The 22,500-nt window shown below is 37.7% G+C and overlaps 1 protein-coding gene across 1 annotated transcript in view; it reads left to right on the top strand.

Annotated features, from left to right (window-relative positions):
- LOC137621224 (Na(+)/citrate cotransporter-like) overlaps nucleotides 1-22,500 on the top strand; it is a 50,156-nt gene that overhangs the window by 26,115 nt on the left and 1,541 nt on the right. Inside the window, exons 10-11 of the mRNA XM_068351624.1 lie at nucleotides 20,119-20,399; nucleotides 22,345-22,482. Of these exons, the coding sequence (XP_068207725.1) occupies nucleotides 20,119-20,399; nucleotides 22,345-22,482 (419 nt within the window). The remainder of the gene's footprint in view (nucleotides 1-20,118; nucleotides 20,400-22,344; nucleotides 22,483-22,500) is intronic.

The following is a 22,500-nucleotide window of genomic DNA, read 5'->3' as shown; positions in this document are numbered from 1 at the left end:
TCTTCCATCTATTTGTGAATGTTTTTTTAAGGCATTTGTTCTTATTGATTAAATATACCCAAGAAAATTATTGTTAAAATTGTCTAGAAAGATTGACCTGAAACAAAACTCTCTTAGCGGGGTGAATTTGAATAGGAAAAACAGGTCAAATCAATAAAATAACATCAGAAATGAGTTCCCCAAGCCAAAAAAAAAAAAAAACCCTATAAAACGTATTTTGTACAGCACTCTAAGCCAAACCAGGAAAAAGTTAATTTTTTTGAACTGGCGACGGCAGCCATTTTTTTAATTCCGGGCTCTAAAAAGTTATGCCCACATTTTTGATAGGAGCAAGGGGGCTAAATTTTTTTCCATCCCTCAAAAAGTCAAATGGATGTGTGGGAGAACAAGAAGAGATAAGATACGGAATGAAGTAATTAGAGGTACCACAGGAGTTAGAAAATTATCAGATAAGATCAAAGAAAGTAGACTGAGGTGGTATGGTCATATCATAAGAAGAGATGAACAGTATATTGGGAGGAGGGTGATGGAAATGGAGGTACAGGGAACGAGGAGAGGGAGACCAAAGCGAAGGTGGATGGACTCTATCAAGGAGGACCTTCGATCAAAGGGATTAACCGGTGATGAAGTGTGGGACAGAGGTAATTGGAGAAAGCTGGTCAAATACATGTTTTTCTTCTTCTTTGTCTGCATCTTCTCCCACTTTTATGTGGGGTCAAAAACATCTACCCCACATAAAAGTGAGAAAAGATGCAGACAAAGAAGAAAAAGAGGAAAAAAAAAGAAGATAAATGACGCCAAGGTTCTTCTGGTAGGCTATGTTCCTTGATGAAGAGCTACAATCTTCTCAAAGAACATAGCATACTAGAAGAAACTTAGCTTTTTCTATATACAGGGTCAGTACCAACCCTTATGTTCACATGAGAAAGAATTTGTACTTCTTCATCAATAAACATAGCATACTAGAATAAACTTAGCTTCTTCTATATACAGGGTCAGTACCAACCCTTATGTTCTTATGAGAAAGAATTTGTACTTCTTCATCAAGGAACATAGCATAAAAGAAGAACCTTAGCTTCTTCTACATACAGGGTCAGTACCAACCCTTACGTTCTTATGAGAAAGAATTTGTACTTCTTCATCAAGGAACATAGCATACTAGAAGAAACTTAGCTTCTGCTATATACAGAGTTAGTACCAACCCTTATATTCACATGAGAAAGAATTTGTACTTCATCAAGGAACAAAGCATACTAGCAGAAACTTAGCTTCTTCTATATACAGGGTCAGTAACAGCCCTTATGTTAACAAGAGAAAGAATTTGTACTTCATCAAGGAACAAAGCATGCTAGAAGAAACTTAGCTTCTTCTTTATACAGGGTCAGTACCAACCCTTATGTTCACATGAGAAAGAATTTGTACTTCATCAAGGAACAAAGCATGCTAGAAGAAACTTAGCTTCTTCTACATACAGGGTCAGTACCAACCCTTATGTTCACATGAGAAAGAATTTGTACTTCATCTAGGAACAAAGCATACTAGAAGAAACTTAGCTTCTTCTATATACAGGGTCTGTACCAACCCGTATGTTCACATGAGAAAGAATTTGTACTTCATCAAGAAACAAAGCATACTAGAAGAACCTTAGCTTCTTCTATATACAGGGTCAGTAACAACCCTTATGTTAACAAGAGAAAGAATTTGTACTTCATCAAGGAACATGGCATACAAGAAGAAACATAGCTTCTTCCTTATACAGGGTCAGTACCAACCCTTATGTTTACATGAAAAAGAATTTGTACTTCATCAAGGAACATAGCATACTAAAAGAACCTTAGCTTCTTCTATATACAGGGTCAGTAACAACCCTTATGTTAACAAGAGAAAGAATTTGTACTTCATCAAGGAACAAAGCATGCTAGAAGAAACTTAGCTTCTTCTGTATACAGGGTCAGTACCAACCCTTATGTTCACATGAGAAAGAATTTGTACTTCATCTAGGAACAAAGCATACTAGAAGAAACTTAGCTTCTTCTATATACAGGGTCTGTACCAACCTGTATGTTCACATGAGAAAGAATTTGTACTTCATCAAGAAACAAAGCATACTAGAAGAACCTTAGCTTCTTCTATATACAGGGTCAGTAACAACCCTTATGTTAACAAGAGAAAGAATTTGTACTTCATCAAGGAACATGGCATACTAGAAGAAACATAGGTTCTTCCTTATACGGGGTCAGTACCAATCCTTATGTTCACATGAAAAAGAATTTGTACTTCATCAAGGAACATAGCATACTAGAAGAACCTTAGCTTCTTCTATATACAGGGTCAGTAACAACCCTTATGTTAACATGAGAAAGAATTTGAACTTCATCTAGGAACAAAGCATACTAGAAGAAACTTAGCTTTTTCTATATACAGGGACAGTACCAACCCTTATGTTCACACGAGAAAGAATTTGTACTTCATCAAGGAACATGGCATACTAGAAGAAACATAGCTTCTTCCTTATACAGGGTCAGTACCAACCCTTATGTTTACATGAAAAAGAATTTGTACTTCATCAAGGAACATAGAATACTAGAAGAACCTTAGCTTCTTCTATATACAGGGTCAGTAACAACCCTTATGTTAACATGAGAAAGAATTTGTACTTCATCTAGGAACAAAGCATACTAGAAGAAACTTAGCTTCTTCTATATACAGGGTCAGTACCAACCCTTATGTTCACATGAGAAAGAATTTGTACTTCATCAAGGAACAAAGCATACCAGAAGAAACTTAGCTTCTTCTATATACAGGGTCAGTACCAACCCTTATGTTCACATGAGAAAGAATTTGTACTTCTTCATCAAGGAACATGGCATACTAGAAGAAACTTAGCTTCTTCTATATACAGGGTCAGTAACAGCCCTTATGTTAACATGAGAAAAAAATTTGTACTTCATCAAGGAACATAGCATATTAGAAGAAACTTAGCTTCTTCTCTATACAGGGTCAATACCAACCCTTATGTTCACATGAGAAATAATTTGCTCCTCTTCATCAAGGAACATAGCATACTAGAAGAAATTTAGCTTCTTCTATATACAGGGTCAGTAACAACCCTTATGATCATATGAGAAAGAATTTGTACTTCTTCATCAAGGAACATGGCATACTAGAAGAAACTTAGCTTCTTCTATATACAGGGTCAGTATCAGCCCTTATGTTAACATGAGAAAAAAAATTGTACTTCATCAAGGAACATAGCATATTAGAAGAAACTTAGCTTCTTCTCTATACAGGGTCAATACCAACCCTTATGTTCACATGAGAAATAATTTGCTCCTCTTCATCAAGGAACATAGCATACTAGAAGAAATTTAGCTTCTTCTATATACAGGGTCAGTAACAACCCTTATGATCATATGAGAAAGAATTTGTACTTCATCAAGGAACATGGCATACTAGAAGAAACTTAGCTTCTTCTATATACAGGGTCAGTACCAACCCTTATGTTCACATGAGAAAGAATTTGTACTTCTTCATCAATAAACATAGCATACTAGAATAAACTTAGCTTCTTCTATATACAGGGTCAGTACTAACCCTTATGTTCTTATGAGAAAGAATTTGTACTTCTTCATCAAGGAACATAGCATACAAGAAGAACCTTAGCTTCTTCTACATACAGGGTCAGTACCAACCCTTACGTTCTTATGAGAAAGAATTTGTACTTCTTCATCAAGGAACATAGCATACTAGAAGAAACTTAGCTTCTGCTATATACAGAGTTAGTACCAACCCTTATATTCACATGAGAAAGAATTTGTACTTCATCAAGGAACAAAGCATACTAGAAGAAACTTAGCTTCTTCTATATACAGGGTCTGTACCAACCCTTATGTTCACATGAGAAAGAATTTGTACTTCATCAAGAAACAAAGCATACTAGAAGAACCTTAGCTTCTTCTATATACAGGGTCAGTAACAACCCTTATGTTAACAAGAGAAAGAATTTGTACTTCATCAAGGAACAAAGCATGCTAGAAGAAACTTAGCTTCTTCTGTATACAGGGTCAGTACCAACCCTTATGTTCACATGAGAAAGAATTTGTACTTCATCTAGGAACAAAGCATACTAGAAGAAACTTAGCTTCTTCTATATACAGGGTCTGTACCAACCCTTATGTTCACATGAGAAAGAATTTGTACTTCATCAAGAAACAAAGCATACTAGAAGAACCTTAGCTTCTTCTATATACAGGGTCAGTAACAACCCTTATGTTAACAAGAGAAAGAATTTGTACTTCATCAAGGAACAAAGCATGCTAGAAGAAACTTAGCTTCTTCTGTATACAGGGTCAGTACCAACCCTTATGTTCACATGAGAAAGAATTTGTACTTCATCTAGGAACAAAGCATACTAGAAGAAACTTAGCTTCTTCTATATACAGGGTCTGTACCAACCCGTATGTTCACATGAGAAAGAATTTGTACTTCATCAAGAAACAAAGCATACTAGAAGAACCTTAGCTTCTTCTATATACAGGGTCAGTAACAACCCTTATGTTAACAAGAGAAAGAATTTGTACTTCATCAAGGAACATGGCATACTAGAAGAAACTTAGCTTCTTCTTATACAGGGTCAGTACCAACCCTTATGTTCACATGAAAAAGAATTTGTACTTCATCAAGGAACATAGCATACTAGAAGAACCTTAGCTTCTTCTATATACAGGGTCAGTAACAACCCTTATGTTAACAAGAGAAAGAATTTGTACTTCATCAAGGAACAAAGCATACTAGAAGAAACTTAGCTTCTTCTGTATACAGGGTCAGTACCAACCCTTATGTTCACATGAGAAAGAATTTGTACTTCATCAAGGAACAAAGCATACTAGAAGAAACTTAGCTTCTTCTATATACAGGGTCAGTACCAACCTTATGTTCACATGAGAAAGAATTTGTACTTCATCAAGGAACAAAGCATACTAGAAGAACCTTAGCTTCTTCTATATACAGGGTCAGTAACAACCCTTATGTTAACAAGAGAAAGAATTTGTACTTCATCAAGGAACATGGCATACTAGAAGAAACATAGGTTCTTCCTTATACGGGGTCAGTACCAATCCTTATGTTCACATGAAAAAGAATTTGTACTTCATCAAGGAACATAGCATACTAGAAGAACCTTAGCTTCTTCTATATACAGGGTCAGTAACAACCCTTATGTTAACATGAGAAAGAATTTGTACTTCATCTAGGAACAAAGCATACTAGAAGAAACTTAGCTTCTTCTATATACAGGGACAGTACCAACCCTTATGTTCACATGAGAAAGAATTTGTACTTCATCAAGGAACATGGCATACTAGAAGAAACATAGCTTCTTCCTTATACAGGGTCAGTACCAACCCTTATGTTTACATGAAAAAGAATTTGTACTTCATCAAGGAACATAGCATACTAGAAGAACCTTAGCTTCTTCTATATACAGGGTCAGTAACAACCCTTATGTTAACATGAGAAAGAATTTGTACTTCATCTAGGAACAAAGCATACTAGAAGAAACTTAGCTTCTTCTATATACAGGGTCAGTACCAACCCTTATGTTCACATGAGAAAGAATTTGTACTTCATCAAGGAACAAAGCATACCAGAAGAAACTTAGCTTCTTCTATATACAGGGTCAGTACCAACCCTTATGTTCACATGAGAAAGAATTTGTACTTCTTCATCAAGGAACATGGCATACTAGAAGAAACTTAGCTTCTTCTATATACAGGGTCAGTAACAGCCCTTATGTTAACATGAGAAAAAAATTTGTACTTCATCAAGGAACACAGCATATTAGAAGAAACTTAGCTTCTTCTCTATACAGGGTCAATACCAACCCTTATGTTCACATGAGAAATAATTTGCTCCTCTTCATCAAGGAACATAGCATACTAGAAGAAATTTAGCTTCTTCTATATACAGGGTCAGTAACAACCCTTATGATCATATGAGAAAGAATTTGTACTTCTTCATCAAGGAACATGGCATACTAGAAGAAACTTAGCGTCTTTTATATACAGGGTCAGTAACAGCCCTTATGTTAACATGAGAAAAAAATTTGTACTTCATCAAGGAACATAGCATATTAGAAGAAACTTAGCTTCTTCTATATACAGGGTCAGTAACAACCCTTATGATCATATGAGAAAGAATTTGTACTTCTTCATCAAGGAACATGGCATACTAGAAGAAATTTAGCTTCTTCTATATACAGGGTCAGTAACAACCCTTATGATCATATGAGAAAGAATTTGTACTTCTTCATCAAGGAACATGGCATACTAGAAGAAACTTAGCGTCTTTTATATACAGGGTCAGTAACAGCCCTTATGTTAACATGAGAAAAAAATTTGTACTTCATCAAGGAACATAGCATATTAGAAGAAACTTAGCTTCTTCTATATACAGGGTCAGTAACAACCCTTATGATCATATGAGAAAGAATTTGTACTTCTTCATCAAGGAACATGGCATACTAGAAGAAACTTAGCTTCTTCTATATACAGGGTCAGTAACAACCCTTAGTTAAAATGAGAAAGAATTTGTACTTCATCAATAACATAGCATACTAGAAGAAACTTAGCTTCTTCTATATACAGGGTCAGTACCAACCCTTATGTTCACATGAGAAAGAATTTGTACTTTTTTCATCAAGGAACATAGCATACTAGAAGAAACTTAGCTTCTTCTATATACAGGGTCAGTAACAACCCTTATGTCACATGAGAAAGAATTTGTACTTCTTCATCAAGGAACATAGCATACTAGAAGAAACTTAGCTTCTTCTATATACAGGGTCAGTACAACCCTTATGTTCACATGAGAAAGAATTTGTACTTTTTCATCAATGAACATAGCATACTAGAAGAAACTTAGCTTCTTCTATATACAGGGTCAGTAACCAACCTTATGTTCACATGAGAAAGAATTTGTACTTCTTCATCAAGGAACATAGCATACTAGAAGAAACTTAGCTTCTTCTATATACAGGGTCAGTAACAACCCTTATGTTCACATGAGAAAGAATTTGTACTTCTTCATCAAGGAACATAGCATACTAGAAGAAACTTAGCTTCTTCTATATACAGGGTCAGTAAAAACCCTTATGTTCACATGAAGAAAGAATTTGTACTTCTTCATCAAGGAACATAGCATACTAGAAGAAACTTAGCTTCTTCAATATACAGGGTCAGAACCAAGCCCTTATGTTCACATGAGAAAGAATTTGTACTTCTTCATCAAAGAACATAGCATACTAGAAGAAACTTAGCTTCTTCAATATACAGGGTCAGAACCAACCCTTATGTTCACATGAGAAAGAACTTATACTTCTTCATCAAGGAACATAACATACTAGAAGAAACTTAGCTTCTTCTATATACAGTGTCAGTACCAACCCTTATGTTCACATAAGAAAGAATTTGTACTACTTTATCAAAGAACATAACATACTAGAAGAAACTTAGCTTCTTCTATATACAGGGTCAGTACCAACCCATATGTTCACATGAGAAAGAATTTGTACTTCTTCATCAAGGAACATTGCATACAAGAAGAAACTTAGCTTCTTCTATATACAGTGTCAGTACCAACCCTTATGTTCACATAAGAAAGAATTTGTACTACTTTCATCAAGGAACATAAAATACTAGAAGAAACTTAGCTTCTTCTATATACAGGGTCAGTACCAACCCATATGTTCACATGAGAAAGAATTTGTACTTCTTCATCAAGGAACCATAAGAAACTTAGCTTCTTCTATATACAGGGTCTGTACCAACCATTATGTTCACATGAGAAAGAATTTCTACTTCATCAAGGAACAAAGCATACAAGAAGAAACTTAGCTTCTTCTATATACAGAGTCAGTACCAAGCCCATATGTTCACATAGAAAGAATTTGTACTTCTTCATCAAGGAACATAACATACTAGAAGAAACTTAAATTCTTCTATATACAGGGTCAGTACCAACCATTATGTTCACATGAGAAAGAATTTGTACTTCATCAAGGAACATAGCATACTAGAAGAAACTTTAGCTTCTTCTATACACAGGGTCTGTACCAACCTGTATGTTCACACGAGAAAGAATTTGTACTTCATCAAGGAACAAAGCATACTAGAAGAACCTTAGCCTCTTCTATATACAGGGTCAGTAACAACCCTTATGTTAACAAGAGAAAGAATTTGTACTTCATCAAGGAATAAGGCATACTAGAAGAAACATAGCTTCTTCCTTATACGGGGTCAGTACCAACCCTTATGTTCACATGAAAAAGAATTTGTACTTCATCAAGGAACATAGCATACTAGAAGAACCTTAGCTTCTTCTATATACAGGGTCAGTAACAACCCTTATGTTAACATGAGAAAGAATTTGTACTTCATCTAGGAACAAAGCATACTAGAAGAAACTTAGCTTCTTCTATATACAGGGTCAGTACCAACCTTTATGTTCACATGAGAAAGAATTTGTACTTCATCAAGGAACATAGCATACTAGAAGAAACATAGCTTCTTCCTTATACAGGGTCAGTACCAACCCTTATGTTTACATGAAAAAGAATTTATACTTCATCAAGGAACATAGCATACTAGAAGAACCTTAGCTTCTTCTATATACAGGGTCAGTAACAACCCTTATGTTAACATGAGAAAGAATTTGTACTTCATCTAGGAACAAAGCATACTAGAAGAAACTTAGCTTCTTCTATATACAGGGTCAGTACTAACCTTTATGTTCACATGAGAAATAATTTGTACTTCATCAAGGAACATAGCATACTAGAAGAAACATAGCTTCTTCCTTATACAGGGTCAGTACCAACCCTTATGTTTACATGAAAAAGAATTTATACTTCATCAAGGAACATAGCATACTAGAAGAACCTTAGCTTCTTCTATATACAGGGTCAGTAACAACCCTTATGTTAACATGAGAAAGAATTTGTACTTCATCTAGGAACAAAGCATACTAGAAGAAACTTAGCTTCTTCTATATACAGGGTCATTACCAACCCTTATGTTCACATGAGAAAGAATTTGTACTTCATCAAGGAACAAAGCATACCAGAAGAAACTTAGCTTCTTCTATATACAGGGTCAGTACCAACCCTTATGTTCACATGAGAAATAATTTGCTCTTCTTCATCAAGGAACATAGCATACTAGAAGAAATTTAGCTTCTTCTATATACAGGGTCAGTAACAACCCTTATGATCATATGAGAAAGAATTTGTACTTCTTCATCAAATAACATAGCATACTAGAAGAAACTTAGCTTCTTCTATATACAGGGTCAGTAACAGCCCTTATGTTAACATGAGAAAAAAATTTGTACTTCATCAAGGAACATAGCATATTAGAAGAAACTTAGCTTCTTCTCTATACAGGGTCAATACCAACCCTTATGTTCACATGAGAAATAATTTGCTCCTCTTCATCAAGGAACATAGCATACTAGAAGAAATTTAGCTTCTTCTATATACAGGTCAGTAACAACCCTTATGATCATATGAGAAAGAATTTGTACTTCTTCATCAAGGAACATGGCATACTAGAAGAAACTTAGCTTCTTCTATATACAGGGTCAGTAACATCCCTTAAGTTAAAATGAGAAAGAATTTGTACTTCATCAAATAACATAGCATACTAGAAGAAACTTAGCTTCTTCTGTATACAGGGTCAGTACCAACTCTTATGTTCACATGAGAAAGAATTTGTCCTTTTTCATCAATGAACATAGCATACTAGAAGAAACTTAGCTTCTTCTATATACAGGGTCAGTAACAACCCTTATGGTCACATGAGAAAGAATTTGTACTTCTTCATCAAGGAACATAGCATATTAGAAGAAACTTAGCTTCTTCTATATACAGGGTCAGTACCAACCATTATGGTCACATGAGAAAGAATTTGTCCTTTTTCATCAATGAACATACCATACTAGAAGAAACTTAGCTTCTTCTATATACAGGGTCAGTAACAACCTTTATGTTCACATGAGAAAGAATTTGTACTTCTTCATCAAGGAACATAGCATATTAGAAGAAACTTAACTTCTTCTATATACAGGGTCAGTAACAACCCTTATGTTCATATGAGAAAGAATTTGTACTTCTACATCAAGGAACATAGCATACTAGAGGAAACTTAGGCTCTTCTATATACAGGGTCAGTAAAAACCCTTATGTTCACATGAGAAAGAATTTGTACTTCTTCATCAAGGAACATAGCATACTAGAAGAAACTTAGCTTCTTCTATATACAGGGTCAGAACCAGCCCTTATGTTCACATGAGAAAGAATTTGTACTTCTTCATCAAGGAACATAGCATACTAGAAGAAACTTAGCTTCTTCTAGATACAGGGTCAGAACCAGCCCTTATGTTCACATGAGAAAGAACTTGTACTTCTTCATCAAGGAACATAACATACTAGAAGAAACTTAGCTTTTTCTATATACAGTGTCAGTACCAACCCTTATGTTCACATAAGAAAGAATTTGTACTACTTCATCAAGGAACATAACATACTAGAAGAAACTTAGCTTCTTCTATATACAGGGTCAGTACCAACCCATATGTTCACATGAGAAAGAATTTGTACTTCTTCATCAAGGAACATTGCGTACAAGAAGAAACTTAGCTTCTTCTATATACAGTGTCAGTACCAACCCTTATGTTCACATAAGAAAGAATTTGTACTACTTTATCAAGGAACATAACATACTAGAAGAAACTTAGCTTCTTCTATATACAGGGTCAGTACCAACCCATATGTTCACATGAGAAAGAATGTGTACTTCTTCATCAAGGAACATTGCGTACAAGAAGAAGCTTAGGTTCTTCTATATACAGTGTCAGTACCAGCCCTTATGTTCACATAAGAAAGAATTTGTACTACTTTATCAAGGAACATAACATACTAGAAGAAACTTAGCTTCTTCTATATACAGGGTCAGTACCAACCCATATGTTCACATGAGAAAGAATTTGTACTTCTTCATCAAGGAACATTACATACCAGAAGAAACTTAGCTTCTTCTATATACAGGGTCAGTACCAACCATTATGTTCACATGAGAAAGAATTTCTACTTCATCAAGGAACAAAGCATACAAGAAGAAACTTAGCTTCTTCAATATACAGAGTCAGTACCAGCCCATATGTTCACATATGAAAGGATTTGTACTTCTTCATCAAGGAACATAACATACTAGAAGAAACTTAGCTCATTCTATATACAGGGTCAGTACCAACCATTATGTTCACATGAGAAAGACTTTGTACTTCATCAAGGAACATAGCATACTAGAAGAAACTTTGCCTCTTCTGTATACCGGGTCAGTACCAACCCTTAAGTTCACATGAGAAAGTTTGTACTTCTTCATCAAGGAACATAGCATATTAGAAGAAACTTAGTTTTTTCTATATACAGGGTCAGAACCAGCCTTTATGTTCACATGAGAAAGAATTTGTAATTCTTCATCGAGGAACATGGCATACTAGAAGAAACTTAGCTTCTTCTATATACAGGGTCAGTAGCAGCCCTTATGTTCACATGAGAAAAAATTTGTACTACTTCATTGAGGAACATAGCATACTAGAAGAAACTTCGCTTCTTTTATATACAGTGACAGTACCAACCCTCATGTTCACATGAGAAAGAATTCGTACTTAATCAAGGAACATAGCATTCAAGAAGAAACTTAGCTTCTTTTATATACAGGGTCAGAACCAGCCCTTATGTTCACTTGAGAAAGAATTTGTACTTCTTCATCAAGGAACATAGCAAACTAGAAGAAACAAGGAACATAGCAAACTAGAAGAAACTTAGCTTCTTCTATTTACAGGGTCAGAACCAGCCCTTATGTTCACATGAGAAAAAATTTGTACTTCCTCATCAAGGAACATAGCATACTAGAAGAAACTTAGCTTCTTCTATATACAGGGTCAGTACCTACCCTTTTGTTCACATGAGAAAGAATTTGTATTTGTTCATCAAGAAACATAGCATATTAGAAGAAACTTAGCTTTTTCTATATACAGGGACAGTACCAACCACTATGTTCACATGAGAAAGAATTTGTACTTCTTCATCAAGGATCATAGCATATGAGAAGAAACTTAGCTTCTTCTATATACAGGGTCAGAACCAACCCTTATGTTCACATGAGAAAGAACTTGTACTTCTTCATCAAGGAACATAGCATATTAGAAGAAACTTAGCTTCTTCTATATACAGGGACAGTACCAACCCCTATGTTCACATAAGAAAGAATTTGTACTTCTTCATCAAGGAACATAGCGTACCAGAAGAAACTTAGCTTCTTCTATATACTGGGTCACTAACAACACTTGTGTTCACATGCAAAAGAATTTGTACTTCTTCATCAAGGAACATAGCATACAAGAAGAAACAGCTTCTTCTGTATACAGGGTCAGTACCAGCCCTTATGTTCACATGAGAAAGAATGTCCTTTTTCATCAAGGAACATAGCATATTAGAAGAAACTTAGCTTTTTCTATATACAGGGACAGTACCAACCCTTATGTTCACATGCGAAAGAATTTTTACTTCTTCATCAAGGAACATTGCGTACAAGAAGAAACTTAGCTTCTTCTATATACAGGGTCAGTAACAACCCTTGTGTTCACATGAGAAAGAATTAGTACTTCCTCATCAAGGAACATAACATATTAGAACAAATTTAGCTTCTTCTATATACAGGGTCAGTACCAACCCTTACGTTCACATGAGAAAGAATTTGTACTTCTTCATCAAGGAACATAGGATACTAGAAGAAACTTAGTTTCTTCTATATACAGGGTCAGAACCAGCCCTTATGTTCACATGAGAAAGAATTTGTACTTCTTCATCAAGGAACATAGCATACCAGAAGAAACTTAGCTTGTTCTATATTCATGATAAGTACCAGCGCTTCTAGATTATTCCAACAGAGCAACCATAAGGTTGACATCCGGAAGAATAGATATAGAAGTCCGACCATTTGTTCACATGACAAAGGCTTGTACCACTCCATCATGGAACCGTTGCTTACTAGAAGCATTTCAGCTTTTTCCCTCTGCAGTGCACATCCTGTAGGTTACTCCAACAGAATTGTTTCTTAGTTGTATACTTATAGATTTTGCTTTTTTTTTCTTCTATTGAACAATATCCTTTTTACTCTTCAAAATTCTCTTCTTTGATAATCTCTTGTAAGATATTTATAATCCTAGCCAAGGCGACATCTTTAGCGATCCTCCTAAGATGGTTTCTGAAGTCCCGAGATTGTCCATGAAGATCGCTTTCCTTTATGTTTACTTGTATGACATTTTAAAAATTCTTGATATGCCTCTTTACAATTCCTGTTTCTATTACTTTATGAATAACCTTCTTTGTCTTTTCTATTTTCTCATCTTTCAGAGCCTCTTCCTATCGTTGAACAAGAGCATATACTAAGCCTCTATTTTCTGGAAAGATTTCTTCCATTGCAATTCGTCTAATCCTTAAAAAGGCTCTATCTTTTGCTTTCCTCCTAAGATCAGCTATTTGTTTCCGTCCCATTACCTTTGCCATCTTAATTTTTTCATTATCATCACAATTATCATCTCCTTGTGTTCCTGGGCTATTTTCTGTCATCGTTTCTCTTAACATATTTTCAAATTGTCGGACTATTAGATCTTCCCATGCTTCTTGGTAGTCATTTTTCTTTTCAATTTTTTCTCTTTTAAATGAGTTTTTTGTATCCTTCATTTTCGGAAATTTCAAACTTAAGAATCTCACCAATTCTACCTAAGGCCACTTCTTTGGCCTCCCTAATTGGATTCCTTCTAATTCCCAGAGCATCCTTGTTTCAGTTTCCTATAACTGGTCTGTTTGGCATAGCCTTTAATCCTTTCTTCGTATTGCATAACAAGAGTCCTCACTTTTCCTTTGTTTTCTAGTGAAGGACTTCTTTCTTGTTTTGGCATTTTTTTTTTTTTTTTTTTTTGCGTTTTTTTAAGTTTCCTAATCAGATCAGCAACGATTCCTTCTATTGATTTGTCATCCTTTCGCTTAATCCTAGAGATAATTTCTTCCTCATTTTGGGACCTTTCAAATTTTTGAGTTTCTACAACTCTAGCTAGGGCCACTTTATTGGCCTCCCTAATTGGATTCCTTCTAATTCCAAGAGAATCCTTCTGTTTCTGTTTCCTATTGCTGGTCTGTTTTGCATCGCCTTTAATCCTTTCTTCGTATTGCATAACAAGAGTCCTCACTTTTCCTTTCTTTTCTAGTGAAGGACTTCTTTCTTGTTTTGCCATTTTTTGCATTTTTTCAAGTTTCCTAAGCAGATCAAAACGGTTTCCAGCTGTGGGTTTTCACTCTTTTGTTTAATCAAAGAGACCCATTTTGGTTCTATAATGGAACAATTACGGCATACACAATTAATTCCCAAATATACGATATTGTCCTGATTAGTAATTATAAATACATAAATAACTTTGGTATTCAAAGCCATTCCACAATAACAACAACACATTACAATTCTCCATTTTTGTTAATACCTTTCCTCCACCTAGTTTTTGGTCTATTTAAAAAAGAAAAAAAATGCTACTTGATCTAGAGACACTCAGGGAGAAGCCGAAAATATCTTCAAAACAAAACACGGATCTCAAGAGCCTAAAATGTCTTCGGAGAACCCGAGAATGTCTTCAAAATGAAGCACGAATCCCGGAGCCGGATTTGCGATCAGACGAAAGATTTATTTTGTTAATTATTCGTGATTTCTATTTTGAATACCACCAAATCGACAGAAATTGTCACAAAACTATCTTTTTTAGGCCCATGTCTACTACAATCGGCTTCTGAAATCATTTACAATAGGATAACATGAAGGAGAGGGAGACCAAAGCAAAGGTGGGTGGACTGTATCAAAGATGACCTTCGATCAAAGGGATTAACCGGTGATGAGGTGTGGGACAGAGGTAGATGGAGAAAGCTGACCAGAAACATTGATCCCACATAGAAGTGGGAAAAGAAGAAGAAGAAGAAGAAGAAGAAGAAGAAGAAGTAAAGACGATTTTCTAAAATTAAGAGTTTATCAATTAGAGCTACACTGAACATATTAATTATCATCTCCACCTACGCCTAGTGACGCAAAGGGCCTCGGTTAGAAGGCTGCTCAAAACTGCTGTAGTCCTCTTTGCTGATTTTTTTCGCCCCCTCATAGGAGAGGTTTTTCGATCCTCTTCCTGAATCCTTTTAGGAATAACGTTCTTCAGACTTGCGCAATGATCTTCGCCTTCTTCTACAACCCAATCAACGAAAGGCCTCATGATTAACAAGGTCAATCAAACAAACATCCTGTCCACAATTAATGGAATTCTGCACAGCATTGGAAATTGTAAGAAGGGACTCACATGCTCCAAGGCCTTTACGAAAAACAAATAGCAAACTAGATATTAACGGAGTTATGAAAATTGGGCAGTAATCAGCTGGACTAGAGCTACCACAAACACATTTATGTAATGAAGTAACATTACTAATTTTCCAACAAGTGCTAAAAGAACCTCCTCTTGCCAACTTTCGTAAAATAACACAATTTAAGATCTAAACAAGCAGCAGTCTTAATGAAAAACAAGATAAAATATCATTTGAGTGTACACCTCCATAAGCATTAAGGTCCATCAAGAGAATTTTAATTTCATGAGACCGAAAAGCTAAACTAGTTAGTTTATCCTCATGAAAACAGGAATTGAATTTTTCATTACGCTGCTTACTGTCAAACACATCAGCCACATGTTTTTAGACTATACTAGTATCATCATTATTGGTCCAAAAATCATGAGCTATAAAATAAACACGTCACAGTTCTTGTTGCAAATACATCAACAAAAACTGCCAACAAGTCAATAAGTTTCACAGCCAATTGGAAACGAGGCTGAACTCCAGCTAAAGAGACTATCAATAAGCTAGTCCCATTAGTTTCCTCTGCTCCATGAATTACTTTGCTAAGGCAACATTATATTTAAGGCTTCTGAATAATTAAAAGTAATGGATGTTTCCCCCTATTTCACAAAACTTGAAAAATTAGCTGATGCTTCCAGGAAATCAGGTGCCATTCATAAAGGTTTTGATGCCAGTTCTTTTACTCTGCTGCGGCTGGAATCTTACCTCTGATTGTCCGAAACTCCCCAGAATCATCTAATAGATAAATATGTTGTAAGGACAAGGTTTCCATTTCTCTAGAGTGATAATGATGATATGATCCAACACGGAAAGATTAACCATTGATCAGAGAACATCCAAAAGAGCTTTCAACAGATACAACTACTTCATGTTAATCCTGCTGCAAAGCCTCAGCATTCAGAATCTACTCTGTTAAGGTTCCCAGTGTACCAACCGTGCGTCACACGATTGACATTTCATTTTGTGTATATATTATACTTGTATCTTCGCTCTTCCCTCGCACTAAAAAGAACCTGAATAAACATGCCTATTTTTCTCACCGGTAACAGTGCCGGTTTTGAGCATGAAATTTCCTGTTGCATTGAGCTTTTGTATATAAAGGAGTGTGTTCTAAAATAAACTCACCCAGTTGCTTTTATCCTGTCTTTGAGTCACAACCTTCTCTCGGCCCGTCACATTGGTGACCGTAGAAGTCGACTCGCTCCTCCCGCCTTCCACCTCCCCTCGCCCCTCCGTCGTTGGTACTATGGCGGACTCTACGGAAGTTAATGCTGCGGCTCCCCCATTGAAACTTTCGTCATTCGCCATCGGAGAGGCGTTTGCTTGGTTTCAGCGTGCAGAAGTCCAGTTTCGCATCAAGGGCGTGACTCGCTCAACCACCAAAGAAGATTATGTTCTCGCGGCGATACCCGAGGACACCTTTCCGGAAATATCCGACTGGCTTTGTGAACAAGGAGACATCCCAATAGCATACGACGCCCTCAAAACATACCTTCTGCAGCAGAACTCATATGACGCCCTCAAAACATATCATCTGCAGCAGTACTCGCCGTCGCCAGCCGCCCTTATAGCAAAGCTTTTTCAGCTCTCATAACAACCGTTGGGGGACCAAAGGGCTTCGCTCGCCCTCAGGAAAATGACCAGCATCGCTCGCTTCAACCTGCCGCAGACGGCTCTCCTTGTGAGGTGAACCTACTTCGTGCCCTTTGGATACGCCGTTTACCCGAACCTATACGCGCTGCCATACCCGATGTCGATAATTTACCCAGAAAGGACTTGATGACCAAAGCCGACGCCCTTATGGACAGCCACTTCAAGACCTCCATCAACGCCTCCACCCCTAACGAAGAGGACGCCTATTCAACGTCAACTGAAGCCGACGTGAATGCTGTAGGACATTCACGCCTACCCTGTGACGTGCCGAAGCGGCGACAAAGCCACCCCCCACCCACCACTCGCATGCGCCCCAACCAACGACTTCTACAGCCACTTACTACCTCCCATCCGCCGCAGTTTTGCTACAACTACTTTAGATTCGGGGCAACCGCGAAGAAATGTGCCAAGGATTATCAGTGGCCAAAAATCGTGTAAGTAGGCCATCGCTTGTGGCGGTGGCCTCCCGTGTTTCTAATCTTTTCTTTTTACATGATGCAGGAACGGGAGTGCGATTTTTGGTAGACACGGGTGCTTGTAGTTCTCTTTTGCCAAGGGAACTCTTCAGGACACAACGTAGTCCGTCTACGTCCGCCGACGTCCGCTTGGTAGCTGCCAACGGATCTACAATACCCACCTACGGTTACGAGAACCTCACATTATCGTTCGGAAACGGTAAATTTTATTGGAAGTTTCTCGTTGCTGACGTCACATTGCTAATCTTCATTGCGGATTTCCTCTCTCATTTCCACCTTCTGGTCGATGTCACCCACCGACGATTGGTTAACGCAGACTCGTACTTATCAACACCTCATCAACCCGCCCCTTCCACCCTCGCTCTCCACATCAGCGCACCAGCGGATGCCTATGCCCACCTCCTCACATCGTACCCGAATGTTTTCCATCTAGAACTGCGCCAAACGCCCACGGCTCCTGCCAAGCACTGTATTTATCACCACAACGCCCACATCTCTCCCCTGTGGCTGAATACAATTGCACCCTCCAATACGTCCCTGGGAAAATGAATCCCGTTGCCGATGCCCTGTCAAGAAATACGTTAGCTGCTGTTCAACAGGGATTGGATTACAATGCCCTGGCTGAAGCCCAACAACAGGATCCAGAAAATCAAGCATGTAGGACATCCTGCACGTCCCTCCGTTGGGAAGACTTCCCCCTCGAAGACTCCAACACCACCCTCCTCTGTGACGTCAGTACTGGTAGACCGCGACCTCGGACTCCTGCTCCCATGCGCCGGCAGGTGCTAGATTTCATTCACAGCCTTTTACATCCCTCATGCCGTTCTACTGCACAGCTGCTGAAGGCAAAGTTCATTTGGCACGGCATTTCTAAGGATGCTAAGGATTGGGTCCGCGCCTGTACTTCTTACCAAACTTCCAAACTACATTGTCACATGGATTCAGGAGTGAGCACCTTTCCTCAACCTCAGTGTCGCTTCGAACACATTCACGTCGACGTTGTAGGCCCCCTACCCACATCACAAGGACATCGTTACCTGTTTACCGTCATCGACCACTCCACTTGGCCTGAAACCATTCCCATGGAAACTGCAACATCTGCCTCATGTACCTCTGCCTTACTCTCTGGATGGATTGCAAGATGTGGTATCCCTGAGCATATTACTTCTGACAGGGATACCACTTTCACCTCTCAATAGTGGATATCATTAGCGAATCTCTTGGGCATCACCCTACATCAGACAACTGCCTACAACCCTGCTGCCAATGGAATGGTTGAACGTTTTCATCGCACTCTCAAAGCAGCTTTGATGTCCCGCTGCAAGGATTCCAACTGGTTTACACAGCTTCCCTGGGTCCTCCTGGGACTAAGGACCACTCCTAAAGACGCCCTCGACGTCTCGGCAGCCGAAATGGTGTATGGCGACCCATTGGTCGTCCCTGCCGAATTATTTCCTTCTACAACCTCCTCCGACTATCTCCAGCGCATATGTCACGTTGTGGGAAAATTTACTCCATGCCGCCAGACTTACAAGCCCCCAGCTAAGCATCACATACCAACAGACTTGCACTCTGCAACGCACGTCTTCTTGCGCAACGACACTAGCAAGCCAACGCTAACGCCCCCTTACATGGGCCCCTTACTTGTGATCCGACGCAATCCGAAAGCATTCCTACTAGACATTCATGGCAAAGAAGACTGGGTCTCCATTGATCGTCTAAAACCTGCTTATCTCCTGCCAGATGACCCGCCTACAGTTCATCTCTCTAGATCAGGGCGCCCTATTCAAAATGCACAGTATGTCATTTTTAGGGGGGGAGCCATGTATCAACCGTGTGTCACACGATCGTACATAGTAACGACAATTCATTTTGTGTATATATTATGCTTGTATCTTCGCTCTTCCCTTGCACTAAAAAGAACCTGAATAAACATGCCTGTTATTCTCACCTGTAATGGTGTCGGTTTTGAACAAGAAATTTCCTGTTGCGTTGAGCTTTAGTATATAAAGGAGAGTAATGCATAATAAACTCGCTCAGTTGCTTTCATCCTGTCTTTGAGTCACAACCTTCTCTCGGCCCGTCACACCACTAACAAAGTTTCTCATTCCCTTTATGATAAAATATTATTGAAAATAAAGCTTATGAGCATGAGAATTTGTGATATGTGATTAAAGCCACATGCTTCCTTGAATTTGTGGCCAATTTTACTTTGCATGTATTTTTGCCTATAAACATTTGTTGATCTGGTCTGTAGAGCCTGCACTCAAAGCTCAATTTCTTTAACTGTTTTGTTTAACGAATGCTAACTCATCTTATACTATGATCATTATAATTTTGAAACCCCTTCTTGATGAAAACACACCAGAGGTTATTCAATACTTTGAACAACCGGAAAATATTCCTGAATAAAGAGCCCTTGGATCCTAATGCAGCAATCACCTTTATTTCAAATCCCATTTAATATTCATTCTACTTTTCCCTCAGACAATCCACCGAGAACAGGACCTCAGCCTTGCCTGTCATGGGCCCCAATACACGAGAAAGTCCCCTGGAACATAGTGCTCCTTCTCGGAGGGGGTTTTGCCATTGCCGAAGCAGCTGCAAAGTCTGGACTCTCAATTTGGCTCGGCGTACAGTTTGAAGGTCTGCAGGTTCTGCCTAAGGAAGCCATTGTTTTTCTGGTCAGCCTCTTGACGGCCATGATAACAGAGGTCGCTTCCAACACAGCCACGGCATCAATTCTCCTTCCAGTTCTCAAAGAAATGGTAAGATCTCTCTCTCTCTCTCTCTCTCTCTCTCTCTCTCTCTCTCTCTCTCTCTCTCTCTCTCTCTCTCTCTCTCTCTCTCTCTCTCTCTCTCTCTCTCTCTCTCTCTCGTTTCAAAAGAGTTCCTGTTCATTAAATCCTCATGTTGTTTTCATTATTATTATAACCACCGCCTCCAAAATAGTGGAAAGAAAGTTAGGCATCCAAACGTAAATGTACAGTATAGTTATTCGCTTGTTTGTAGCTGTGTACATTTAGAAAGCAAAATTTCAACAATTGAATGGGATAACTAAGGTAGTTACAACACAAGAAATCATATTCATTTATCATTCATTTATAGAATTGTGGTTTTGAGAAATGAAGTTACGTCACAAATTATATGAACACGAGAGGCCTCTCGTGGATCTTCCGGGTTGACACTAATGGGGAAATTTCTTTTGTGTCTACCAATGTGATTTGCATTTTCTGATTACTTTGAAATGAAGATTTCTTTATTGTCTAGAGAAGTAATGGGCTTATCTCTGGGGGATACTGGGGATACCTTTGGTGCCTTTCGAAACGATATGCTTTTTTCCGAGTGTTTTGAAGATTTCTTTGTTGACTACTGCGATAATGTGCTTTCTCTGGCTGATAGTGGGGATCTTTTGTCTTTTGCTGCAATAATGTTCTTTCTCTGAGTGCTTTGATGTGAAGATTGCTTTGATCTCTCCAGAAATAATGTGCTTTCTTTACGTGTTTTGAAGCAGAAATTTCTTTGCTTTCTGGCGAAATAAAGTTGTTTCACCGAGTTCTTTGAGGTGGAAATTTCTTAGATGTCTGCCGATATAATTTGCCTTTTCTGGATGCTTTGAAATTTTTGAATGACTGGGCTAGGTCCCTGAGCCTTTGAACTCTCTTACTGTCTTACTCTCTTACTCTCTAGCATTATTTAATGATATACTTATGCAGATGTTTCATATAACGATTTGTTTCCTTAACAGAAAACATCAAATCTTTTTTATATATAAATATTTTTGCGATAATCTTCCTTTCTTCTGGTATATATGTTTACAATATTTTCAAAGATAATAAATAAATAGACAGATAAACATATGAATAATTAAATGAATAGTAAATCAAAGATCTGCCCGACAACTAAAAGTCAAAATGGAAACAGAAGTGATTGATTAGTAGTTTTCTGACGTCAAAACTAACAAGGTCACTTCCTCTTCCTAGCCTGACGAAAAAACCTATAGTATTTATGATTACTTTACTTTGAAATCATTTCATTTACAAAAACATATTTTCAAAATTACGTTTAGAAAAATATGCAAGAAAGTTTAAGTTTTTGTGTTATGAATTTAAGGGTGCAATTGTGACAATCTTTTAAATAATGTTACCTTTCAACCAAATTAACCCAATGCATCTCCAGGACCAATCGCGCCTCCCCCCGTGTTTCAATTTCCTTCACTAATATTTAGTAAATGTATTTTGTTAGGACCGGCGTAAACTTTCTTATTACTTGTCAAAGAAATTATCTTTAAGGAAAAGTTATTTATTTTGGTCTGATATACGATAATATGAAGCTTGTTTTACGGTTTACGAACATTTTGTGATTCAGTGATACCTAACCAGGAGTGACGTCGTGTAGGAAGCTAACACAGGTTGAGACTTTATTGCATGTAAGCTAAGGATACCGCAATCCAAGGGGGTAGGCCCACCACATGGTAGGTAAAGGGGTAAGGATGCGGCTCTTAGGTTAGGGTTGGTTGTGTTCTTGTTTTGGTTTTCCTTTTAAAATGTAGGTTTCCTAAAATGTAGGTTTCCTTTCGTAACTTTCGAAATTTCACACCAAGTCTGTCCCAACGAACTACTAAGGTTTCCAGCTGGGAAACGTCACCCATTAAACAAAGTGTCACTTAATTACAATTGTATATATATCAACCAATCACCCTTCTCCCTGCAGGCCATAAACATCAAAGTGAACCCAATTTATCTGATGTTACCTGCCACCATTTGCTGTTCGTACGCCTTCATGCTCCCCGTAGCAACGGCGCCCAATGCTATTGTCTTCAGCGCAGCCAACATGAAAAGTACTGATATGGTAAGTTACTTACAGATT

This window comes from Palaemon carinicauda, chromosome 27, assembly GCF_036898095.1.
Source record: "Palaemon carinicauda isolate YSFRI2023 chromosome 27, ASM3689809v2, whole genome shotgun sequence".
In the NCBI taxonomy this organism is placed as follows: Eukaryota; Metazoa; Arthropoda; class Malacostraca; order Decapoda; family Palaemonidae; genus Palaemon; species Palaemon carinicauda.
The sequence above is the reverse complement of the archived record's forward strand: the minus strand, read 5'-3'. Positions and strand labels throughout refer to the sequence as shown.